This window comes from Bicyclus anynana, chromosome 11 (genome assembly GCF_947172395.1).
Source record: "Bicyclus anynana chromosome 11, ilBicAnyn1.1, whole genome shotgun sequence".
NCBI classification, from domain to species: Eukaryota; Metazoa; Arthropoda; class Insecta; order Lepidoptera; family Nymphalidae; genus Bicyclus; species Bicyclus anynana.
The window spans coordinates 8,895,628-8,917,839 of NC_069093.1; the positions used below are offsets into that span (position 1 = coordinate 8,895,628).

The 22,212-nt window shown below is 35.1% G+C and overlaps 1 protein-coding gene across 2 annotated transcripts in view; it reads left to right on the top strand.

Annotated features, from left to right (window-relative positions):
• The window catches only part of LOC112048150 (mucin-22), a 44,940-nt gene that overhangs the window by 16,991 nt on the left and 5,737 nt on the right, over window positions 1–22,212 (top strand). The window contains exons 1-3 of one of the 2 annotated variants that reach the window (XM_024085560.2): window positions 14,604–14,718; window positions 21,241–21,379; window positions 21,996–22,174. In XM_024085560.2, coding sequence (XP_023941328.2) covers window positions 21,292–21,379; window positions 21,996–22,174 — 267 coding nt within the window. In that variant the 5' untranslated portion in view covers window positions 14,604–14,718; window positions 21,241–21,291. Of the gene's footprint in view, window positions 1–14,603; window positions 14,719–21,240; window positions 21,380–21,995; window positions 22,175–22,212 lie in introns of those variants that run through there. The other variant, XM_024085561.2, reaches the window with a different exon arrangement.

Genomic DNA, 22,212 nt, shown 5'->3' on the forward strand with positions numbered 1-22,212 from the left:
TTTTGTCGGAAAACCGTTTTCGTTGAATTTGATTTCAGTGAAAATATTGAAGTTGTTGAGAGATGCTTGAGCAAGTAAATTTACAAGCTCAATAGACCAAAAACTACATTTCTGAGGACTGAAAAGTCATTGCGGATTTGTAGTGCAGAAGGAATATTCCCATTTTCTACAATTTAACCAATAGTGCCTAGCTAAAGACCCTGCTCACGCCACTGCGTGAAAATAATGAGGTTGAATTTTTGTCTTTAACTTCACTTCAGTCAACCTGAGTACTTAAAATATGTGCTGAGAATTCCACGAAAATCCTACACTAAACCAATTTAAATCGAACTGGCCGTTTAAGTGAACAATAAAGTTATTATTTATTGGAGGCAAGCGACCGTTTAATTTTATGGATCCTTAAACATCGAAATTACAAGGGGTTTAATCGTAATACAAGCAAAATATTGTTATACAAGCCCAAGAATGGTGTAGTTAACCACAATAAAGTGCCCAAAAGATGACTTAATAAATATACTGTAACAACATCTGTTTTCCGGGTCTGTCTAATAAATTATGAGTGTTAAAAATTATATGTACTTTTAGGTTTGAACATCAAGTTAAAGAATATTTTTTTGAGAATATTTATACACTTAAATTAAAATTGTTTCAGTGTTAGATAGCACATTTATCGAGGAAGGTTATAAAAAAAATCACTTAAAACTGGCCAATTTTGCTTTAACAGTTATAGAATTACTAGCTGACGTCGCGCGGTTTCACCCTCGTGGTTCCCGTTCCCGTAGAAATATGGGGATAATATATAGCCTATAGCCTTCCTCGATAAATGGGCTATCTAACACTGAAAGAATTTTTCAAATAGGACCAGTACTTCCTGAGATTAACGCGTTCAAGCAAAAACACTCTTCAGCTTTATAATATTAGTATAGACATAACTTACTTTCGATATAATACATCTTTAAATCTTAGATATTATATCGAAAGGATCAATTCGTCATGGCCTATTAAGATCCGTTAGAAATATAACTATGAAGTAATTAGTGCTAATATTTCTATTATGAAAGGAATTTTTATGTTTTAATTAAAGCTATTATGAATTTATAATAGACAGACGCGAAATTGAGTATGGAAATATTTTTTTTCAATACTATATGAATTAACTTCTCATCAACAGTATGTAGGCAAAGGATTTTTTTTATGACCAATATTTTTCTCCAACTAGTCGGCTAAGACTGTATTAGGAGTGGGTACGACAATAGTCCAGCAGAGCGAGGATCGAACCACCACCCCTCGGTGATGAGTCCGACCGCTCTAACCATTGAGCTATTGAGGCACATATAAATAAAATTATGTCTGTCTTCCAATTCGAAATAAATATTTACATAGTTATTTAAGTACATGATACCAAAACACGAACAAGCTTTTTAAATTAAAAAAAAAATACTAGGATTTTTAATTGTTTGAAAAAGTCCTTTTATCAGAAATTAATTGGAAACCCTCGACTAATGATTGCTCATCGTTGTTAGAGATCAATAAATTGGGTGTTTCTTTATTGTTTTAAGATAATTAATAAGACGAATAAAATATTTTATTTCCAATATAAATCTGTATGATTTGCCTTTTATTTTTATGAGAAATTAGTTACTCCAGCTATAGCGTCCAACCAATTAAACAATAAAATTTATAACAAATGTATGTTTACGCACCGATTTTGATGATTGCGTATTTTTATAACTAATTGTTATAATACAAGCGGAGGCCCCGTGGTTTTATCCATTTAACTAGCTGACGCCACGCGGTTTCACCCGTGTGGTTCCCGTTCCCGTAAGAATACGGGGATAATATATAGCCTATAGCCTTTCTCGATAAATGGGCTATCTAACACTGAAACAATTTATCAAATCGGACCAGCAGTTCCTGAGATTAGCGCGTTCAAACAAACAAACTCTTCAGCTTTATAATATTAGCATAGATTCCCACTGTCGTGGGAATTTCGCCAGCGTCAATTTCAGTTTTTCCCAGATCTGTGGGAACAATGAATTTTTCAGGGATAAAAAGTATCCCCACTTGAACGCTAGACTTTAAAAACGTGGAGCGGTACATCTGCTCAAGCACGTTCGATTCAGCACGCCAAAAAATATGCTTCCGTCGAATAAAAACGATTACCACGATAAAAGTATTGCATACCTACATTTTAAATTTAAAAAAATCTGTTGTCTGTAAAGTCGGTTTACTGACGATAGTTGAACGTGACAACGTCGTAAGAAAATACTGATTATTGATACTTGCATTTTTCAAAAGAAAATGTTCGTTTTTCGAAAGAAAATACTTATATTATAAAAAAAGTTTTATTTCTTGTAAAAAAAAATTGGCAACCCTAGAGCGAGGGAACGACGCATGACGTCATCTTTTTTCGAGTGTGCAGCCGGCTCCATCAAATTATAAGACGTTATCACGTCAAAAAATAATACAGATTCCAATGTTGCCCAATAACCTCCTCTATCTCTCAGTGAAAGGTCCACTAAAATCGGTTAAAAATTTAAAAAAGTTCGTGTTTTAGTGTTGTGCTTGTTTGTGTTGTATCTATACTTTTTTTATTGTTTACAAGTTAACCCATGATTACAATCTCACCTGATGGTAAGTGATGATGCAATCTAAGATGGAAGCGGGCTAATTTGTCAGAAGGAGGATGAAAATCCACACCCTTAATGGTTTCTACAAGACATCGTACCGGAACGCTAAATCGCTTGGCGGTACGTCTTTGCCGGTAGGGTGATAACTAGCCACGGCAAAAGCCTCCCACCAGCCAGGCCTGGACCAATTAAGAAAACCTCAATCGGCCCAACCGGGGATCGAACCCAGGACCTTCGTCTTGTAAATCCACCGCACATACCACTGCGCCACGGAGGCCGTCAAAAAACATAATTATTTTGAAATCACACACAGACACAATTTAATTCTTATGTACCTATTGATTTTAATTTTCACTATAGCTGTATATATAAACCTTCATTGAACAACGACATTGAACTAAATTAACAATTAATCGCATCCCCGCATTTAAAACTTAACAATAAGAAAGTTTTACTACTCTACTGTATCGGTTGCAACATCACCACAGAATCGCCGGATAACAGATAACATCGCACGCACCTTAACGTGAATCTGTTATCATTGTATAGTTTATTTAGGCTAATTTGAAGTTTTTTGTTTAAAGCCTTGTTTGTACAGTGGTAGGTGGTGGTAAGAGAGCCGTGATAGCCCAGTGGATATAACCTCTACCTCCGATTCCGAAGGGTGTGGATTCGAATCCGGTCCGGGGCATGCACCTCCATCTTTTCTGTTGTGTGCATTTTAAGAATTTAAATATCACGTATCTCAAACGGTGAAGGAAATATCGGAAGGAAACCTGCATACGTGTGAAGTCTGCCAATCCGCATTGGGCCAGCGTGGTGGACTATTTGGCCTAAACTCTCTCATTCTGAGAGGAGACTCGAACTCAGCAGTGAGCAAAATATGGGTTGATAACGAGTACTTGTGTGTTAATATATGCAGCTGTGGATCATAAGCAGGCGCGTAGCTATCGCCGTATCAGCTGTATCAAAGACTAGCTGACGCCGCGCGGTTTTACCCGCATGGTTTCCGTTCCCGTAGGAATACGTGAATAATATATAGCCTATAGCCTTCCTCGATAAACGGGCTATCTAACACTAATCTAACGGGCTATCTAATCGGACTAGTAGTTCCTGAGATTAGCGTTTTCAACCAAATAAACAAACAAACTCTTCAGCTTTATAATATTAGTATAGATACCGGGCCCCCGAATTACAGAGCCCCTTGCGTGTGAAAGCAAAAATTAGCAAGATGAAGGTAATCCAGAATCTCTTTTTTTCCTGGTTAACCGTGCACAAAAAAGTTGGAATCATACATAAGTTAAGTCACTGTCATATTTATTTTCAGCGAGCATTTTTGTTTCTTTTGTGAGAAATCTTTACCCTTCATTTGGGCCCCCTGACTTAGTTTGATACAGAGCCCCTCCAAGAGACTCTTCGAGATGATGATGATGATGATCAGTAGATCATCATCATCATCATCATCATCGAATATTATAGGTCCTAATCATTCGTAGGTCGAATACTAAAGATCATATTGAATGATAAACTAGATTTTAATTCCTTCAAAAAATTTTCTGCCTTGCCTGGAGTTGGAAAATTGGTGCTTCTAAGCCCCTTGAATCATAAAGTTTCCTTTTGTAAAGGACTAGCCGACGCCTAAACACTCATTAATAACGTGGCTTTCTAGTGGTAAAAGAATTGTCAAAATCGAGATCTACAGATTACCCCCTACAATATCAAACTTCACCTATTTATAATATTAATGTAGATATAGACAAATGAGAAACATTTAAAACAATTTTCCGCCTCTGGTCATGCTATGACAATTATAATGAAATGTCAGTAATTTTCCTGCAATGACAATTTTTAAGTTTAGCTATGGACTTCTATAAAATTACTTTAGTATAAAATTACCGTGTCGAAAGATCAATAATAATATTTTACGTAGTATCTATAATAAGTAGTCTAATATGGCATATCAATATAAAACAGTTATATTTTACTGTTTCTATATGATCATTTCGCACATTTTAGCTGAACGGTATTCTTTGATTAGCAGCAATTATCTCGTCCAAAACATCAGTCAAACATAATACCTATCGTAGGTATACATTATTATTAACTAGCTGATTCATTCGCGTTGATTCTTTTTTATTTTTGGAAAAATATTTCCAATGAAAATGACAACAAGTTCCATTCCAAAACAAAATTTTTCTTTTAGTTTCATAATCCGAAAGTAAATACATTTAATTTGAGTGACAACGTCTTATAATTCGATGGAGCCGACTGCACATTCGAAAAAAGATGATGTCATGCGTCGTTCCCTCGCTCTAGGGTTGCCAACTTTTTTTACAAGAAATAAAGTATATTCTGGTCTATGAAGATTATTAAACAGTATTTTAGAAAAACAAACCTTTCCCTTTGAAAAATGCAACCATTCCATCAGTATTTTCTTATGACGTTGTCCTCGTTCAACTATCGTCAGTAAACCGACTTTACAGACAACCGATATTTTTTGTTTGTTTGTTAGCCATTTTGTGAAAACGTATTGATGGGTTTAAAATGGCAGTGGACGGGACATATGTTGAGGGAAAAGAAAGAGAAATGGACAAAAATAATAACGGAATGGTACCCTAGAGATAGTAAACGAAATAGAGGAAGACAGATGAAGAGATGGGAAGATGATTTTAAGAAAATAGGAGGACCAGAATGGATGCGATTTGCAAAAGACAGAAATACGTGGAAAATATTAGAGGAGGCCTTTGTCTGTACAAGACAAGCTGTTTGAAAGGGAGATCGGATAGAAAATTACTATTTTAGCTAGTTGTTAACCCTACATTTTATTAACATTTTTAGCAAGTAACTACTTGTACGTAATGATAGAAAAGCAATAAAGGCTTATTTTATTTTATTTATTTATTTATTGATGGGATCAGTGGCGTAGTGTGGTATCAAAATTTTTTGAGGGGTCAACTTGAGAACCTCCTCCTTTTAGAAGTCGGTTAAAAAGAAACAAAACTGCTCGGTTAATTAAAATAAATATGTAAATGCCTTAACTTAAGTAGGACATCATTCATTCATCAGTCATTTCTGAAGTGAAAACTCTGTAGTTTTTCGTGTTTTTTTTTCCAGCACCAGAATAATTGACATTGTGGATTACTTTTTCCCATTTTTTGCTTTCACAAATAAGGAGCCGCTGTAATCCGGAGGCCCCAAATCGTTGATTCGGTAGCTATACGGATGGGATGTGAGATACCTATATTTTAAAGCTCGTCAAAAAAAAATAACAAAGTTGCTTAACGCAATTTTCTCGTGGTCATTCGCATTGTTTAAATAAACAAATTAACTGGTCACTAAACAGAAGTACTAATAACATATTTTCCATTTTGAAACAGAGATTCTCAAACATTCGATATACAACGTGAATTGGATATGAGAATTGCGATTTTGCTAGAGTATCGCTATCATGCATCCCCTAAAACATTATGATCGTCGTCATCAAGCCATATTCGCCTCACTGCTGAGCTCGAGTCTCCTCTCAGAATGAGAGGGGTAAGGCCAATAGTCCACCACGCTGGCCCAATGCGGATTGGCAGACTTCACACACGCAGAGAATTAAGATAATTCTCTGGTATGCAGATTTCCTCACGATGTTTCCTTCACCGATAAACATTATGATCAATAGCTATAAATACAATTTAAGTGTCTCTCTGTCTAAAGCACTGTTTTTTCGAGTGTTTACAGTTATTTACTCAAAACAAAAACACATGAAACATTTTGTTTTAATTTTGTCTGTTCATTAAATGCTAACTGAACTGGCTGGAGAGATTTAAATGGGAATTTCACATTTTTGGCTGCTGGGAGGCTTTGGCCTGGCTAGTTACCACCCTACCGACAAAGACGTACCGCCAAGCGATTTAGCGTTACGGTACGATGTTGTGTAGAAAAAGGGGTGTGGATTTTTATCCTCCTTCTAACAAGTTAGCCCGCTTTCAACTTAGATTGCATCATCATAGTCAAGGGCTAACTTAAATAATTTGTGACCAACGGGCTACCTTAAATCCGGGAAAATTCCACACTTCCCGCGGGATTTACAAAAAAACTGAATTAAACGCGGACGAAGTCGTAGGCGTCGCTAGTCTTTTTAACCGACTTCGAAAAATGGAGGAGGTTTTCGAGAGGAATTCGTCGGAATCTTTTTTTATATAGACCTCTTATGTTGTTTATAATGTTTCCAGGGGGTTATTAAAAATTACTTTAGGAAAGACTGTTCTAAAGTGAGCGTAGGCGGTAAATGGGAATGTAATAAAAAGTATTTATGTATACGGTGCATCTGGCAATACTAACATCGCTTTTTTGCCTCTTTGCCGATGTGGCAATAACTTCTTTATTTATGGAACGTAGATGATAAAATAACTACGAGTTTATTTTTAACCAAGTTTCTGCCGTTAAGGGCCACGCAGGTGGCAGAAGCGGATTTAGTGACTGCATTCATTTTGTTTTGCAGAAAGGATTCTATTTTCAATATACACTCGTATTTAAGATATATTGTATAAAATTACCTTCATGTAATGAATGTTTTCAACTGCTATTCAGCTCACTGCTGAGCTCGAGTCTCCTTTCAGAATGAGAGGGGTTAGTCCAATAATCCACCATGTTGGCCAAATGCGGATTGGCAGACTTCACACACGCAGAGAATTAAGAAAATTCTCTGGCTACGCCTACCATTCCGGAGGGTCTAGGTTCGAATCCGGTCTGGGGCAGGCACCTTCAACTTTTCAGTTAAGTGCATTTTAAGAAATTAAATATCACGTGTCTCAAATGGTGAAGAAAAAACATCGCGAGGAAACCTGCAATTTCCTATCCTTCAGCCTACTTAGCCTACTGGTAAATCGGCCACTGTATTGATCAGAAATATTCCTAATAGTAGTAGAGCCCGATGTGCTAAATTTGCAGTTACTAAAGCGTCTTGGGGACCGATTGCATTTGGGACATAAAATGATTGGAAGATTATATGGTTGTATGTACTTTTTCCGATTTTAGCGGTGAAAAAAAAAACAACAGACTTTAAAACAGATTTTTATTACTTTGGCTTACTGAAATCGTCAGAACATGAGCGATTAGGAGATCAATTCACTTAAAATAAGTAAAAAATTAACCGCGCTCGTGACATGATAACAGAAATATAAGGTTTTTATTTCGTAACTTGGGAACCCTCTCATTCCATTACGTTACGCTTAAATCGTCAGATTTTCGAAATGCACACCTTTTAGCTATCAACTCACCTACCTTATCTTAATCTGACGTGCTGGTTGAGTATTTCAGAAGTTAGTTTTTTTTTGGTTGCTCTAAACGAACCCACCAATATTAAGGGCTCATACTTGGAGGAGGTACTCAACAACGTGCAAGGTATAGTCCCTTATGTTCATCAGCCGCGCTCGAGTAACTGCAAAAATCCCCTCTTTGGCTCCCCTACTATAAGTATAACCCTGGATTACACACAAGTATCATCCGTAGGTATGGTTCATGAAGTCATCGGCCATAATAACTGACATGGCGCGTGGAAATCGTGAGCAGTCGTGAAAATTACGGTATCCTATGACCATCGGGTGTCAAGGTACGACGTATGAAATGCAAGGAAAATTGTTTTTATTAGTTGGTATTCGTGAATATGATTATAAATACATTTATAGGTAGGTATGAAGCAATAAATTAAAGTGCTATTTAACATATTTAATTTTAAATTTTGATTTTGAATAGGCACTTACTTATTAGTCCGTAAAATAAAGTGCTAACTTTTTATTAAGTTTTTTTGTTTTTAGTATTATAAAAAGAAGCTCCTATTGAAAATATTCAATTGTCAATGAATATAACAAATAATAAAAAATTGAGGAATACAGAGGCATTTTTCTTCGACATTGGTAATCATTCATTATATAACATTATGGTTACTATCTAAAACGTTAATATAACCTTAATATAATGCCTTAACGGCATCTGATGTGACTCTGCACTTGTGATTTTTACCTTCAAGGCAATAGTGAAGAGTAAATCTTGTAAGCAAGCACGCTTCTCATCATTGGTTTCCACCAGGCATTATCTATACTAATATTATAAAGCTGGAGAGTTTGTTTGTTTGATTGAACGCGCTAATCTCAAGAACTACTAGTCCGATTTTTTTAGTGTTTGATAGCCCATTTATCGAGGTAGGCTATAGACTATATATTATCTCCGTATTCCTACGGGAACGGGAACCACGCGGGTGAAACCTCGCGGCGGCAGCTAGTATTATATGGTTCCCTTTTTTATTCTTTACAAGTTAGCCCTTGAATACAATCTCATCTGATGGTAAGTGATGATGCAGTCTAAGATGGAAGCGGGCTAACTTCTTTAGGAGTAGGATGAAAATCCACCCCTTTCGGTTTCTACACGATATCGCTTGGCGGTACACCTTTGCCGGTAGGGTGGTAACTAGCCACGGCCGAAGCCTCCCACCAGCCAATCCTGGAGCAATTAATAAGCACCTAAATCGACCCAGCCGGGAAATCGAACCCAGGGCTTCCGTCTTGTAAATCCACCCCGCATACCACTGCGCCACGGAGGCCGTAAAAAAAGCGCTTAAGCGCAACCCTGTTTAGTATGAAAAACTGTACAAAAATAATCATTACAAAGTAAAATCTACCTAAGATTGGTCATGTAAGTAACTAATAACAGAGTTTCCTTAATTTTTATAACAATTAATATACACTAGGAAGACGAAATATCTTCCTACTTGTTTTTATATGTGCCGTGTGTCATTATACCTTCCTGTTACACGGTTATATAATCTGTAACATTATATACTAAGTAATTACATGAATCTTAATGAATGCACCTTTTTGTTACACTGTGTAAATATTAAATTATTGTAATAGTTTACTTGTGTAAAATATTTTGTAATTTAATTTACAAAACCAAGTTAATAGGTAGTGCATGCAAATAAGATGTAATTGAAAATACTCATAATTTGGTGGTTAAAAAGTACGTTTCTTAAATCTCTCTTCATAAATGGAGGCTCTTCTTTAGGTCCCTATAATGTACGAGTACTTATATCGAGGAATACATGTATCGGATTTAGAATATTATTTAAACGAGTACATACCACGACAAAACGACGAGATTTTTAATGTCGATATTTCGAACTATACCAAAGCTTTTCTTGATAAGTACTGTTTATCAACAAACAAATTAAAAATGAGGGTATAAATCACTAGTCATTTCACAACTAATAATAATTATAATTAAATTTTTCTTAAATAAATGAAAATAAATTTGATTGATAAGCTTAGAACAATTAGATATGGTTAATATATTTTACATAACATTTTATAAACAAACCATACATAATTTAAAACAAATAAGTTATGAAATAACATGTGTTTTCTACCCTCATTTCTAATTTCTTTGTTGGTAAACAGTACTCATCAAGAAAGGCTGTAGTATAGTTGCATGGATCGTGGTCACGACGGGACAGAAGTCTGACTGGACTGAAGACGGGGCAGAACCGATCTACCCTCTTCCTTGTTCTTTTTTCTCTATTTTCAACAACCTCACTTTTTTGGCTGTTTCGCTAAACCGCATTCACGACATCGCTTTGGCATCTTTTTTTGCGGCGCCCTCTTGGTTTGCACAATTCTACCACCGGATTCCATTCGCTGGCTAGTTTGAAACCATTTTCCCGACTGAAAATATTATATTTTTAAATTGCAATGGCTTCTCGAACTACTCGAGGCATATAATGGTGGTCCGTGCAATGGATGGAAGGAGGATATCGTGGTATGTACCCGTTTAAATAATATTCGTAATGAATAACCACGAAATAAGTTTCATTATCGGATATGTATTGGATTGTTCTTAGAATTGACAATATGGTTCATAATTTAATCAACAACACTTAAATCAAATCAAAATCAAATCGAAAATCATTTATTTCAAATAGGCTCAGTTTACAAGCACTTTTGACACGTCAGTTGACTATTTGTAAAGATTCTACCACCGGTTCGGAAGGCAGGTTCTGCTGAGAAGATACCGGCAAGAAACTCAACAGTTGCTCTTTTGAAAAAGTCATACAGTATTATAATTTACAATTGATAACAATTACTGTTTACATTTCTTATAGTTTTACTTTCTGTGTGAAGGTGGAAGCTGATCCAACGGCCTCCAAGCATCTTTATCATTAAGGAACTCATCAATGTTGTAGTACCCTCGACTAAGTAAATTTTTTTTAACACATTGCTTAAAGCTATGCATTGGCAGGTCCATCACAGTTTTGGGGATCTTATTATAGAAGAGTACACCCAAACCTACAAAAGATTTTTTTACTCTTTGGAGACGATATGCAGAAATAACTAACTTATGCCCGTGTCTAGTAAGACGTGGGTTTAAATCTCCTTTTCGTTTGTACAAATTAATACTCACTTTATACTCCATTAAAAATGCAAATAATCAACATCCGGCGTAGAGCAAGAGTTACAGATCCATCACATTTTTTCATTATTATGCATTCCTACCTGTTTTATATAATTTACTACAATTAGAAGCTTCAATTATATTCGACTTTGATAATTTTCTGCTATTGATGTAATTATGAGTAATAAAAAAATAGTTCATTTAATGACAGGATACCTACCTGATAGAGACTGTACTATAGTCAACTACTATATTGGCCATGTACTATTTATCATTAATTTATTTTATAAAATTGAGAATTTTCATCCGTTCAACAAATTAAGTTACTGGGTCTGACTCTCTCGCTAAAGGAAAGAGGAACTATGCTAAAAACCACCATGTCTTTTTATTCTTTACAAGTTTTTTTTTTGTTCCACCGTCTGAGGAGGAACTGCTGAGTTTCTTCCGATAAGGTTGTCGGAGACCTTGTATAGCTATCAATAATACTCTATTTGATGTGGTTGTGTGTTGTACCTATAAACAAGTTAGCCTTTGACTACAATCTCACCTGATGGTAAGTGATGATGCAATATGATAATGACCTAATAAAGGTAACATGGAAGCGGGCTAACTTGTTAGGAGGAGGATGATAATCCACACTCCTTTCGGTTTCTGCACTGCATCGGAATGCTAAATCACTAAATGTTATTCCAATTGCGGGCTTAGAACAATAATATTATGTTAACGATCTCTATCAAAATAATACCGGGATCGGCTTAACGTATTTTCGGAGGCACTGAGAATTTCTTAAAAAAAGGCTCTGTAAATCACAGCCTGACCTAGGACTCAAACCTAAGACCTCGTAAAACGAAACCACAGAGGCTTACCACTGGTCCAATGAGGCAGTTATCTTATACCAAATATTTTTCTACAATCCAACTGGTACGAGCTAACAGAATTAATACAAACAAAAAACATATACATATAGTAGACCTACTAGATACAGACAGTTCCGTTAGAATTTTATTATAGTATCTAGAGATAAATGGATTAGCATATATAAATACGTGTATAAGTTTATAATTGAGCAATTATTTTAGCCTCTACCTACGTGTGTGACTGTCCAGTGTTTGTAGCCTTGACCGTGAACGTGTCTGTATGACTATTGAATCATTTCGAACGGTATTCGTGGTGCATTATTTATAGTTTTTTTTTTAAATTCTTAGTTTCTTCTACTTGGTACTTTATTTTATTTTTAACTGAGGAAAAAATTCAAGAAATTCATGTCATCCCCTATATTTTAATCTCTTCTCATAACAAATAATTAATACAAAGAATAATAAAAATAATTAAAAAGTTAAAAATAATTTAATTCTGATAACATATATACCATTTTATAGGGTACAACTTCAACATCATCAAATCAGCCGATGAACATCCACTGCATAGGCCTTTTGAAGGGACTTCCAAACATCATGATACTGCTGAGCCTGCATCCAGCGAATCCCTGCGACTCGCTTGATGTCTCCAGTCCACCTGGTGGGGGGTCGACCAACACTGCGCTTACTAGTGCGGGGTTGCCATTCCGGCACTTTGTTCGAACTATGTGCCCCGCCTATTGCCACTTCAGCTTCATGACTCGTTGAGCTATTTGAATGTATTGCTGTATGAGCTGAATTGTATATTTGAAGTCAAAAATAAATTATTTTAAACTTCATCAGCATTACCAATGCACCAACGATGCAGTTAACTTAATTCATGATATAAGTTATTTTAAACTAGGTAGAAGTACCTAACTAGTATGAATAGTTCGTCCTTCTGAAAATACATTTCAAGTACGACAAACTCAAGTAACTACATTGACCTTATGCAACAATAGCATAACGTGATGTCTGCCTTGAATACCCCAAGGTCTGCTCCATAAGGTCCAATGTCATGCACTCTTGGTTAATGGTTATCTTAACTCAAAATCGCAGTAACACTGTCTGCTAATTTCTTAAAAACAATTACCAAATAAAGGATTAAGACTAATAAGGGATTTATGAGCCACTGTGTTATTAACTAAAAGCAAGTTTAGTTACATTATTAGCGGACGCTCCGAGATTTTACCCGCGTAGTTTCCGTTACAGAGTATACAGGGATAAAATATAGCCTATGTTACTCGCTAATAATAAAGCTTTCCATTGGTGGAAGAATTTCAAAAATCGGTTTAGTGGTTTGTGAAAGAACAAATTTTGTGTGGATTTTCATCCTGCTCTGACAACTTGAGCCGCTTCCATCTAAGACTGCATCATCACTTACCATTAGGTGAGATATTAGTCAAGGGCTAACTTTTAAATAATGAAAAAAATAAACTCACTTTTGAATTTCTTTTAAATTAATGGATGCCTGCGAATCACCGACGAGTGAAATAATTCAGTTTTCACAACTGTCAACAAAAATAATGTGAAAGCCATATAACAAGTAGTCCTTTTAGTAATTTCAGTCAAATGCATTCAGTTGTGTTTGCGTGAAAGAGTAACAAATCCACAGCAATTCATACAAACTTTCGTTTTAATAAGAATATTAGTAGGATGGGATGGGATTGTATAGAATGGGAAGGGTGAGTTAAAAAAATTAGCTCGTTAATTTTACTTGCTGCTAATCGCCGATGTAGCAAATTGCGTTTTTAATACTATAAAATTAGCGAACATTCTCCAGTAGTACAGTAGGGCGATAATAGGCTAACAGAACAACAAGTAGTCCTTTTAGTAATAATCCATTCAGTAGTTTTGCGTGAAAGGCTAACAAATCCATTGCAATTCATACAAACTTTCGCTTTTATAAGAATATTAGTAGGATGGTATCGGAAGGGTGGGTGAAATAAATTACCAAGCTCGTTAATTTTACTTGCTGCTAATCGCCGATGTAGCAAATTGCGTTTTTAATACTATAAAATTAGCGAACATTCTCCAGTAGTACAGTAGGGCGATAATAGGCTAACAGAACAACAAGTAGTCTTTTTAGTAATAATCCATTCAGTAGTTTTGCGTGAAAGGCTAACAAATCCATTGCAATTCATACAAACTTTCGCTTTTATAAGAATATTAGTAGGATGGTATCGGAAGGGTGGGTGAAATAAATTACCAAGCTCGTTAATTTTACTTGCTGCTAATCGCCGATGTAGCAAATTGCGTTTTTAATACTATAAAATTAGCGAACATTCTCCAGTAGTACAGTAGGGCGATAATAGGCTAACAGAACAACAAGTAGTCCTTTTAGTAATTTCAGCAAAATCCATTCAGTAGTTTTTGCGTGAAAGGGTAATAAATCCATAGCAATTCATACAACTTTTCGCTTTAATAAGAACATTAGTAGGATGGGATGGGAAGGGTGTGTTGAATAAATTACCACGCTCGTTAATTTTACTTGCTGCTAATCGCTGATGTAGCAAATTGCTTTTTTAATACTATAAAATTAGCGAACATTCTCCAGTAGTACAGTAGGACGATAATAGGCTAACAGAACAGAAACGGGTTCAGCAGGAATATCTCATTACCTCGGGAATCAATTGCCAGGTTGTTCCCACTTTGTAGCTGCTCTGTAATCTTCACTTAGCACTTTGCTTAGCGATGCGATAGTATTGTATTTCTGCGGTAACTAATTATGTTTAACCCTCTACACCTCCGTAAATGAATAGGTAAGTTGCTACTATAATTTTCTTTGAGTTTCAAGTAGTTATAATTATGCGAATTTTCTCATTTTTATTGTTTTGTAGGTTATATAGCTTTTTAAAGCTTATATATTCTTTGTTTATCGGAATGATTCAAGCAATTTCGATGTCTTTCATACAACATTTGAGGTCGTGAGTACCTAATACTCGAACTTTCGCACTCCTACGTATATAAATTTGATAGAAAATAATTAAGAACAAAAACCACAGTGTAGAGTATTGTGATACGTTGTCCGGGAATGTACTTACTATCGCTATACTAATTTTTGTTACTATGGAGTATTGCTATGTTTTACTTTCAGGGGTATTGAAATATGGGATACTATGCTTCGTCTTGATAGGCGTTTTGCGAGTTAGCCAAGTGAAATGTCTGTCATAAACCCTCATTCGCATTTTGGGTGTTGGAAATAGAATTTCATTTAACTTCATACTATATTTCAACACTTTTTTGACGTCCGTAAAAAACTCTCGTGCGAATGTAGGGCGAGGCATGCAGTATTATCTATACAAATATTATAAAATGTGGTAAAGTTTGTCGTATTGTAGAATGTAAACTACTGAACCGATTTAGAACATTCTTTTACCAATGGAAAGTCACGTTATCTGTGAGTGTTATAATGCCAGTGAAATCGTCGGGCGTCGGCTAGTATTCTATAAAATTATTAAAAAAAATAGATACTGGTGTCTTCGTGACAGCGTAGTCATTGTGCTACGTTGCATCTAGACATTCTTTTTAAAATACGAAATTATTATTGCTTCACATTACGCAAAGCTGGCTAAGAATACATTTTATATGCCGACAAAGATCCCGTTTTGTATTTTTACATCTACGTCTGGTTTCAATCAAACACCGTCCACAAGAATGCAGTTCTCAGCACAGCTGGAAAGGGAATCTTGAACCTGTTTCACCTGCACCCTTCAACAAGTTGCTATAAAGTACTCGGGACTTATGCAATTTTACTCTCGCTAGCCCTTGCGCCTTTAAAGACCTGCCTGCAACATCTAGACTTACCTCATTTTAGGAAGGCTGAAATTTTATCAGCCAATGATCTCACTATAGGTAAGTACGGTAGACAGTTATAGTGTTTACTGTTTAGACTGTGGTGACTTTGGGAGGTAACAGGTTTCAAAGGTCCAAATTCTCAAGCATAAAGCGTATTTTTCTGTTTTAGTATTTAAATTATGTTATTCATATTGATATATCATGAAACATAGCTAAAAATCACGTTACAACAACGTTGAAGTATGCCTGACCGACTGATTGCAGCCAATTTAGCTCACGCCGCGTTGCAAGAAACATCTCATAAGTAAGGGTCTCGTTTGATTTTGAAACTAGGCTAACGTTGTTGTTACGTGAGTTTTACCCCTATATTTCTGTACATATTCTTCGGCAAAATGTGAGAAATAGTGTCCCTAAGCGCCAGTCACATTAGATTCGAGAAAACTCACCGGAAAACACTGTTAAAGAGAACTTTAAGGGTCTCTAAAGAATGGTTGCTACAAAACTAAAGGTCTGATCCCTAATGATATCCCGGTGAAAATAACGTTTTATACTTAGATAATTGAGGATCTGAACCCTTGAAACTAGACTAGACTAGGTACTAGACCGCTTAAAGCCACCGCAGTCCAAACTTCATAATTTGCCACAGTACTTACATATAGTTCAACCTTAGGCTGACGAATTTCAATACCAATAATGAAGTATGTCTGGCTACGCTGGTTCTCAGTCTACCTTGGGACTTATTAACGAGCCCATACGTCACTGGCGACTATAAATAAGGATCGAACTCAACTCGACGTTACTTTATTTACATTTTAAAGAGCTGGCATATGAAATACGAGTTCGGAAAGCGATAACGTTTAGAAATAAGAAAGCAATATTAAATGTATGAATAACGTTGGGTTATTGAACTGTACTTAAATACTTTAAAGTTATTATCGAGATGAATTATGATAAAAATTACCTTTATGAGCCATTTGGGATTGACCCTCGTTAAGAAAACGTTAAGAATAAATTAAAAATTATGAAGTATTAAGGCATTTAATAAAGTCAGAAGAAAATAAAACAAGATATTCTTGTAATAATGAACGTAGGTAAATAAAAATTAATGCAAAATTTTTATCTAACTAAATGGGACGCAATCACACTAATATTATAAAGGCGAAAGGATGTGTGTAAGTGTGTATGTTTGTTCCTCCTTTACGCTGCGGCTGATGAAGCGATTTGGCTGAAATTTGGAATAGACATGGATTTTACTCTGGACTAATAAATGAAAAATGTTTTAATCCAGAGTAAAATCTATTTATGAAGTTTACGAAGTTGCCGGCGTCTATTAGTAATTTAATATATTTTTTTTATTCTTTACAAGTTAGCCCTTGACTACATTGTCAGCTAAGTAAGTAAGTAAGTAAGTGATGATAAAGTCCAAGATGGAAGCGGGCTAACTTGTTAGGAGGACGATGAAAATCCACACCCCTTTTCGGTTTCTACACGACATCGTACCAGAACGCTAAATCGCTTAGCGGTATTTCTTTGTCGATACCAGCCAGACCTGGAACAATTAAGAAAATCTCAATCTCCCCAGCCGGGGATCGAACCCAGGATCTCTGTTTTGTAAATCCACCACGTATACCACTGCACCACGGAGGCCGTCAAAAAATTAATCAATTTGAATTATAGGAGATCACAATCTTATTCATAAAATACTATATTATCGAGTTTATCAAGATATTCTATGTCTTGGCTCATGTTACCGACATATATTTTGATTGTATTTATATAATAAATAGGATTATGATAAGATATTTATACTAATTTGCTACCGTTATTCGTTTGCTCATTTACATACGGAACTCATGGCCGGTAACATTATCTGCACCTTAATTCCGTTAATCTCATTTGTTAACACTCTATCTTGGTTGACAAATTGGATATGGGGAATCCAATTTGTCATCTCAGTTATAAATTTGTTTTGTTAAGTTCACCTAAGTATTTTGCATTTCTGTATTATGACGGATCTACAAATTTTCCGCCAATAGGCTGATGAATTTTTGCCACTGATTTGTTACCTTATTTCGGGTTTTCATACACGGACAAAAAAACAAAAACGTTGCTATATTTAGTACTGTGGTGCGTCATAATACAGTAGCCAGTAGAAATATTGAAGTAAAATTTTTAGTCCTCAATTATTCTATGTATATACTTTTCTTTATTTCTGTAAGACAATTCTTTTTGGGTCAAATTAGCCGCTCCCTAAAATCTGCCGTTCTAGGCTACAGCCTATTCAGCCTAATACTGGTATATCTGCCACTGCCTTGCTGTAAGACAAACAAAATCACGCCAATAATTATCCTTAATGTTTTTGATCCCAGCGGGAAATTTAGGATGTCATTGGGGACATCACTTGTTTTTACATTAACACATAAAATACATAAATATTGTAAGCTATGTATGTCTGTCAACGCCAATTTTTTAAACTGTGAAACGGATTTTTTTTTCACGTGTAAGATTTATTTACCTACCTAGTAGCTTACCTACCTACCTACCTAGTAGTTTGATCGTATTGACGTTTTATTGCACTGAAGTGTTATTATAAAAATAAAACATTAACTCGAAGTAGTGTTATAGTTAAATATAGATAAAATATGAAACATATAAATACATTCAGAGTGTTATGTTAGATGTATTGGTTGTATCATCGCCTGGACAAATGATAATGGCCCCAGCCGGTGACTATTTTTTGTATTTTTTTCGCATCATCTACCTGTAATTATTCGTGGCATTGAACTAGGTGCGTCGATTTGTTCTTACGAAGACTGACTGGTTGTTCACATGTGACCTTTACAAAAATACCTGAGGAATTACCGAGAACGCGATGACTCGGTGAAGATGGGCCCTTAATGTGCGTATTCGATACTATAAAAGTCATTTTTCTTCGTGTTGTTGTCTTTTTAGAGAATTTATGTTAATCAAACTGTCATTTTGTACGTGTTACAGTCATTTATTATATAAGTAATAGTTATAAGTTTTTAATTATTTGTAAGCACTTGCAATCTATCACAGGGTCTTCTAGCTCTAGGGTACATCAAGTAAGCGATTTATGTTCGATCATTTTTCATTTATCGTAGTACGTACCTACCCAATACAATATACAATAATAATATTATTTAGTCTCAATGTTTATATTGTATAAGCCCAGCTAAATAAATTAATACAATATAATTATTATTTATTTCACTTTCTATAAAAGAACAGTAGGCACAGTGTATTTTTTTTTAATTAGTATTTGAATTTTGTTTTCTATTAAGTATCAATCTTGCTTCCACTTTCTTGTGGTCTAGTATAGTCGGGTTTTTAATTTTTATACGTAGTTTTGAACATCACTTGTAAAATTAAAAATAATAATCATTAATAACTGAAAAACTTTTTGTTATTTTAGTTAACTACAAATTCAAAATGCTTACGTTTGCGATTGTACCAATGATTCATTCATGTGCGTGTCAGTTAAGTTAGAATTACGTTAAACATAAATCTGAAGTGTAAATTATTTCACGATATGCATAACTAAGCAAAGATTTGTTTAAATTTTATTATACCTACATTATTCATCTGTAACTTATGTTCGCGTGCATTATTTTTGTATTCTTCATAGCTTTCGACCTTATCAACCTTACGTACCTACGTTATCAGCCGATAGACGTCCACTGCTGGACATAGGCCTCTTACATGGAGCACAACAGTCTCGAGCCACCAGCATCCAGCGGCTCCCTGCAACCCGTTTGATGTCCTCGGTCCACCTAGTGGGTGGTCGACCAACACTGAGATTTCCGGTGCGGTGTCGCCATTCCAGCACCAAGGTTATCCTTACACCTCCTGGAAATCTTATGCTGGAGCCTCCATATTTTTTTCTTCCAAAAATCTTTTCCAATTTGAATCGAAACATTTATTTTGATTATTTATCATTGAATTTATATACTTAAATATCAAACTTTATTAAACTGCTTTTGTTCTCGTTTTTTTTGCTATAGGCAATTTTATATTCTCTAAAAAATATTTTTGTTACGAATTAAATATTTCTTTTTTTATGAAAAAGAGCGTTAAAATTATGTAAGGAATTATTATTTATTTATAGCGGTCAATACCTTATAATTTTTTTAAATTTGCCGATTTAGATATTAATTTCATATTATAATATAGGTGTCTATTCTCAGGTCTACTGATATCATAAAAGTCGTTAACAAAGGGAGTATTATCACACACCCACATTGACAACCTTAATCATTGTTTTAAGGTAAATGTCCTTAACGATCAACAATAACTAGCATGTACAATACTTGTAGTAAAAAAAAAATTACATTGTTTGTAGTATTTAATTCCTGTGAGAAGGACTCTGTAAATAAGTATTGAAGGAAAAATAAATCCATTAATGGGCTGATAATATTATAAAGCTTTAACCTTTGAATAAAACTGTCATAACACAATTCTATCACACGAAGTCGTGCATATCGATTGTTTGATCATGCATTCGCCAAATTATTCGGTAATACCTACGAGTACGAGGTTAAACGGGGCTATTGACATTGTTCTTATAAACGATCTTGACCTTTAACTTTCACAGAGTAAAAGCTCTTTACATCATCAGATTGCGACACGATATCGGAGGTCAATTTAATTTAAGTTTGGGTTTAATGTACATGAATGTCCTCCTATAAATTTTTATGCCTTTTGTATTTACATTTTACTAGGGCACCAATTATATTAATTTAGCAGTACATACTTAAACAGTATAGTTTCACGAGAAAAAAAAATCTCGCTTTATAACGGAAAATAAAACCTATTTTCTTCCACTAGCATAGCAATTCTCCAACTCAAAGCTGCTTTTAAAAATTGTTTGAAAAAACAATTGCTCAATATTTCATAGCGCAACCCAAAAGTAAAAACCAGGATTTTATGCAGTAAAAGTAAAAATATAGCGTGTCTTGGAGGGACCCTGTATCAAAATTAGTCGGGGGGCCCTAATGAAGGGTATAGATTTCTCACAAAAGAAGCTAAAATGCTCGCTCAAAAATATGTCAGTGATTAACCTATGTAGGATGTTTCCAACATTTAACCAGGGAAAAAAGAAATTTTGGACTACCTACTTTTTAAAAAATTTTGCTTTCACACTTAAGGAGCCCCATATCTATACTAATATTATAAAGTTGAAGAGTTTGTTTGTTTGATTGAACGCGCTAATCTCAAGAACTACTGGTCCGATTTAAAAAAATTCTTTCGTTTTAGATATCGAGGAAGACTATAGGTTATATTTTATCCCTGTATTATTACGGGAACGGGAACCATGCGGGTGAAACCACGCGGCATCTACTAGTCTTTGATTCGGCTAAAAGGGCGGTAGCTACGCTCCTGATTTTAAGATAACTTAAAATAGGCTACTTGACGAACATAATTTGTAGAACATAAATACGAGTAAACTTTTACCTTCTTTTCAGATACAAATCCTGGGCTAATAATGACGCAGTAGATGTAACGACGATATTGCGATGAAAATGAAGATTCCCGTAAGAAGATCTTGTCTAACGCTAATATTCTTGTCAGCGTTCGTAGAAGCGATAAGAGCAAACGAAAACGGTACGTCACAGAAATGGTGTTAATTGTAGTAATGTCGTATCATTTTTTCGTGTTGGCGCACGACCGTCATGTCTGATGGTTTAAAAGGGCTTATCGCTTAAGTAATAAATATTTGTTTATTACCTTTTGCACCAAAACGCGAGTATTCATAAAATGTATCACATTTTACATGTAATGTAATCGTTCGTAACACTCCCGATGGGGCGCGCGGAACGGGGGGCGTGTAGCGATGAATGAAAAACCCACGACTGATGCACCTCACTTTCCCGTACGCACGATTTCACACCCACACAGTCTTTCCCCCGTCGCCCGCATATCATGGGAATGTTATCAACGAACTTGCCAGATTATAATATCTATGACACGAAATAAATATCTCAGAAATGTTTATACTGATTTTCATATTTATCACATAGTACTACACCATAATATACTCTTCTACTATATTTTCAAATACTATTCATGTTATAGTAATGTTCAATTCCAATATGAATAGGTGTTTCCTTTTTCTTTTCTTACTTGTTACAAGCGTTGTTAAGGTATTAACAATTATAGATAGGATCTAGTATATACCCACGGCCATGATTATCTATCGAAGCATATTTATTTTTTACAGAAAATTCAACTGCGGAGAATCGACAAGGTCGGGTCAGTGGACGAATCATTAAACTTTATTCGGGATATAAACCTGACCCGGTTTTATGCCTCGAAGAAGGTTTTAAAGAAGATCCTGTTCAGTGTTCTGTATTTTATAGATGCGTGAAATCGTCTAGTGGAAAATTTACAGTCTTTAAAGTGAGTTAATTAATTACTCAATAGCAAAAATATTACAA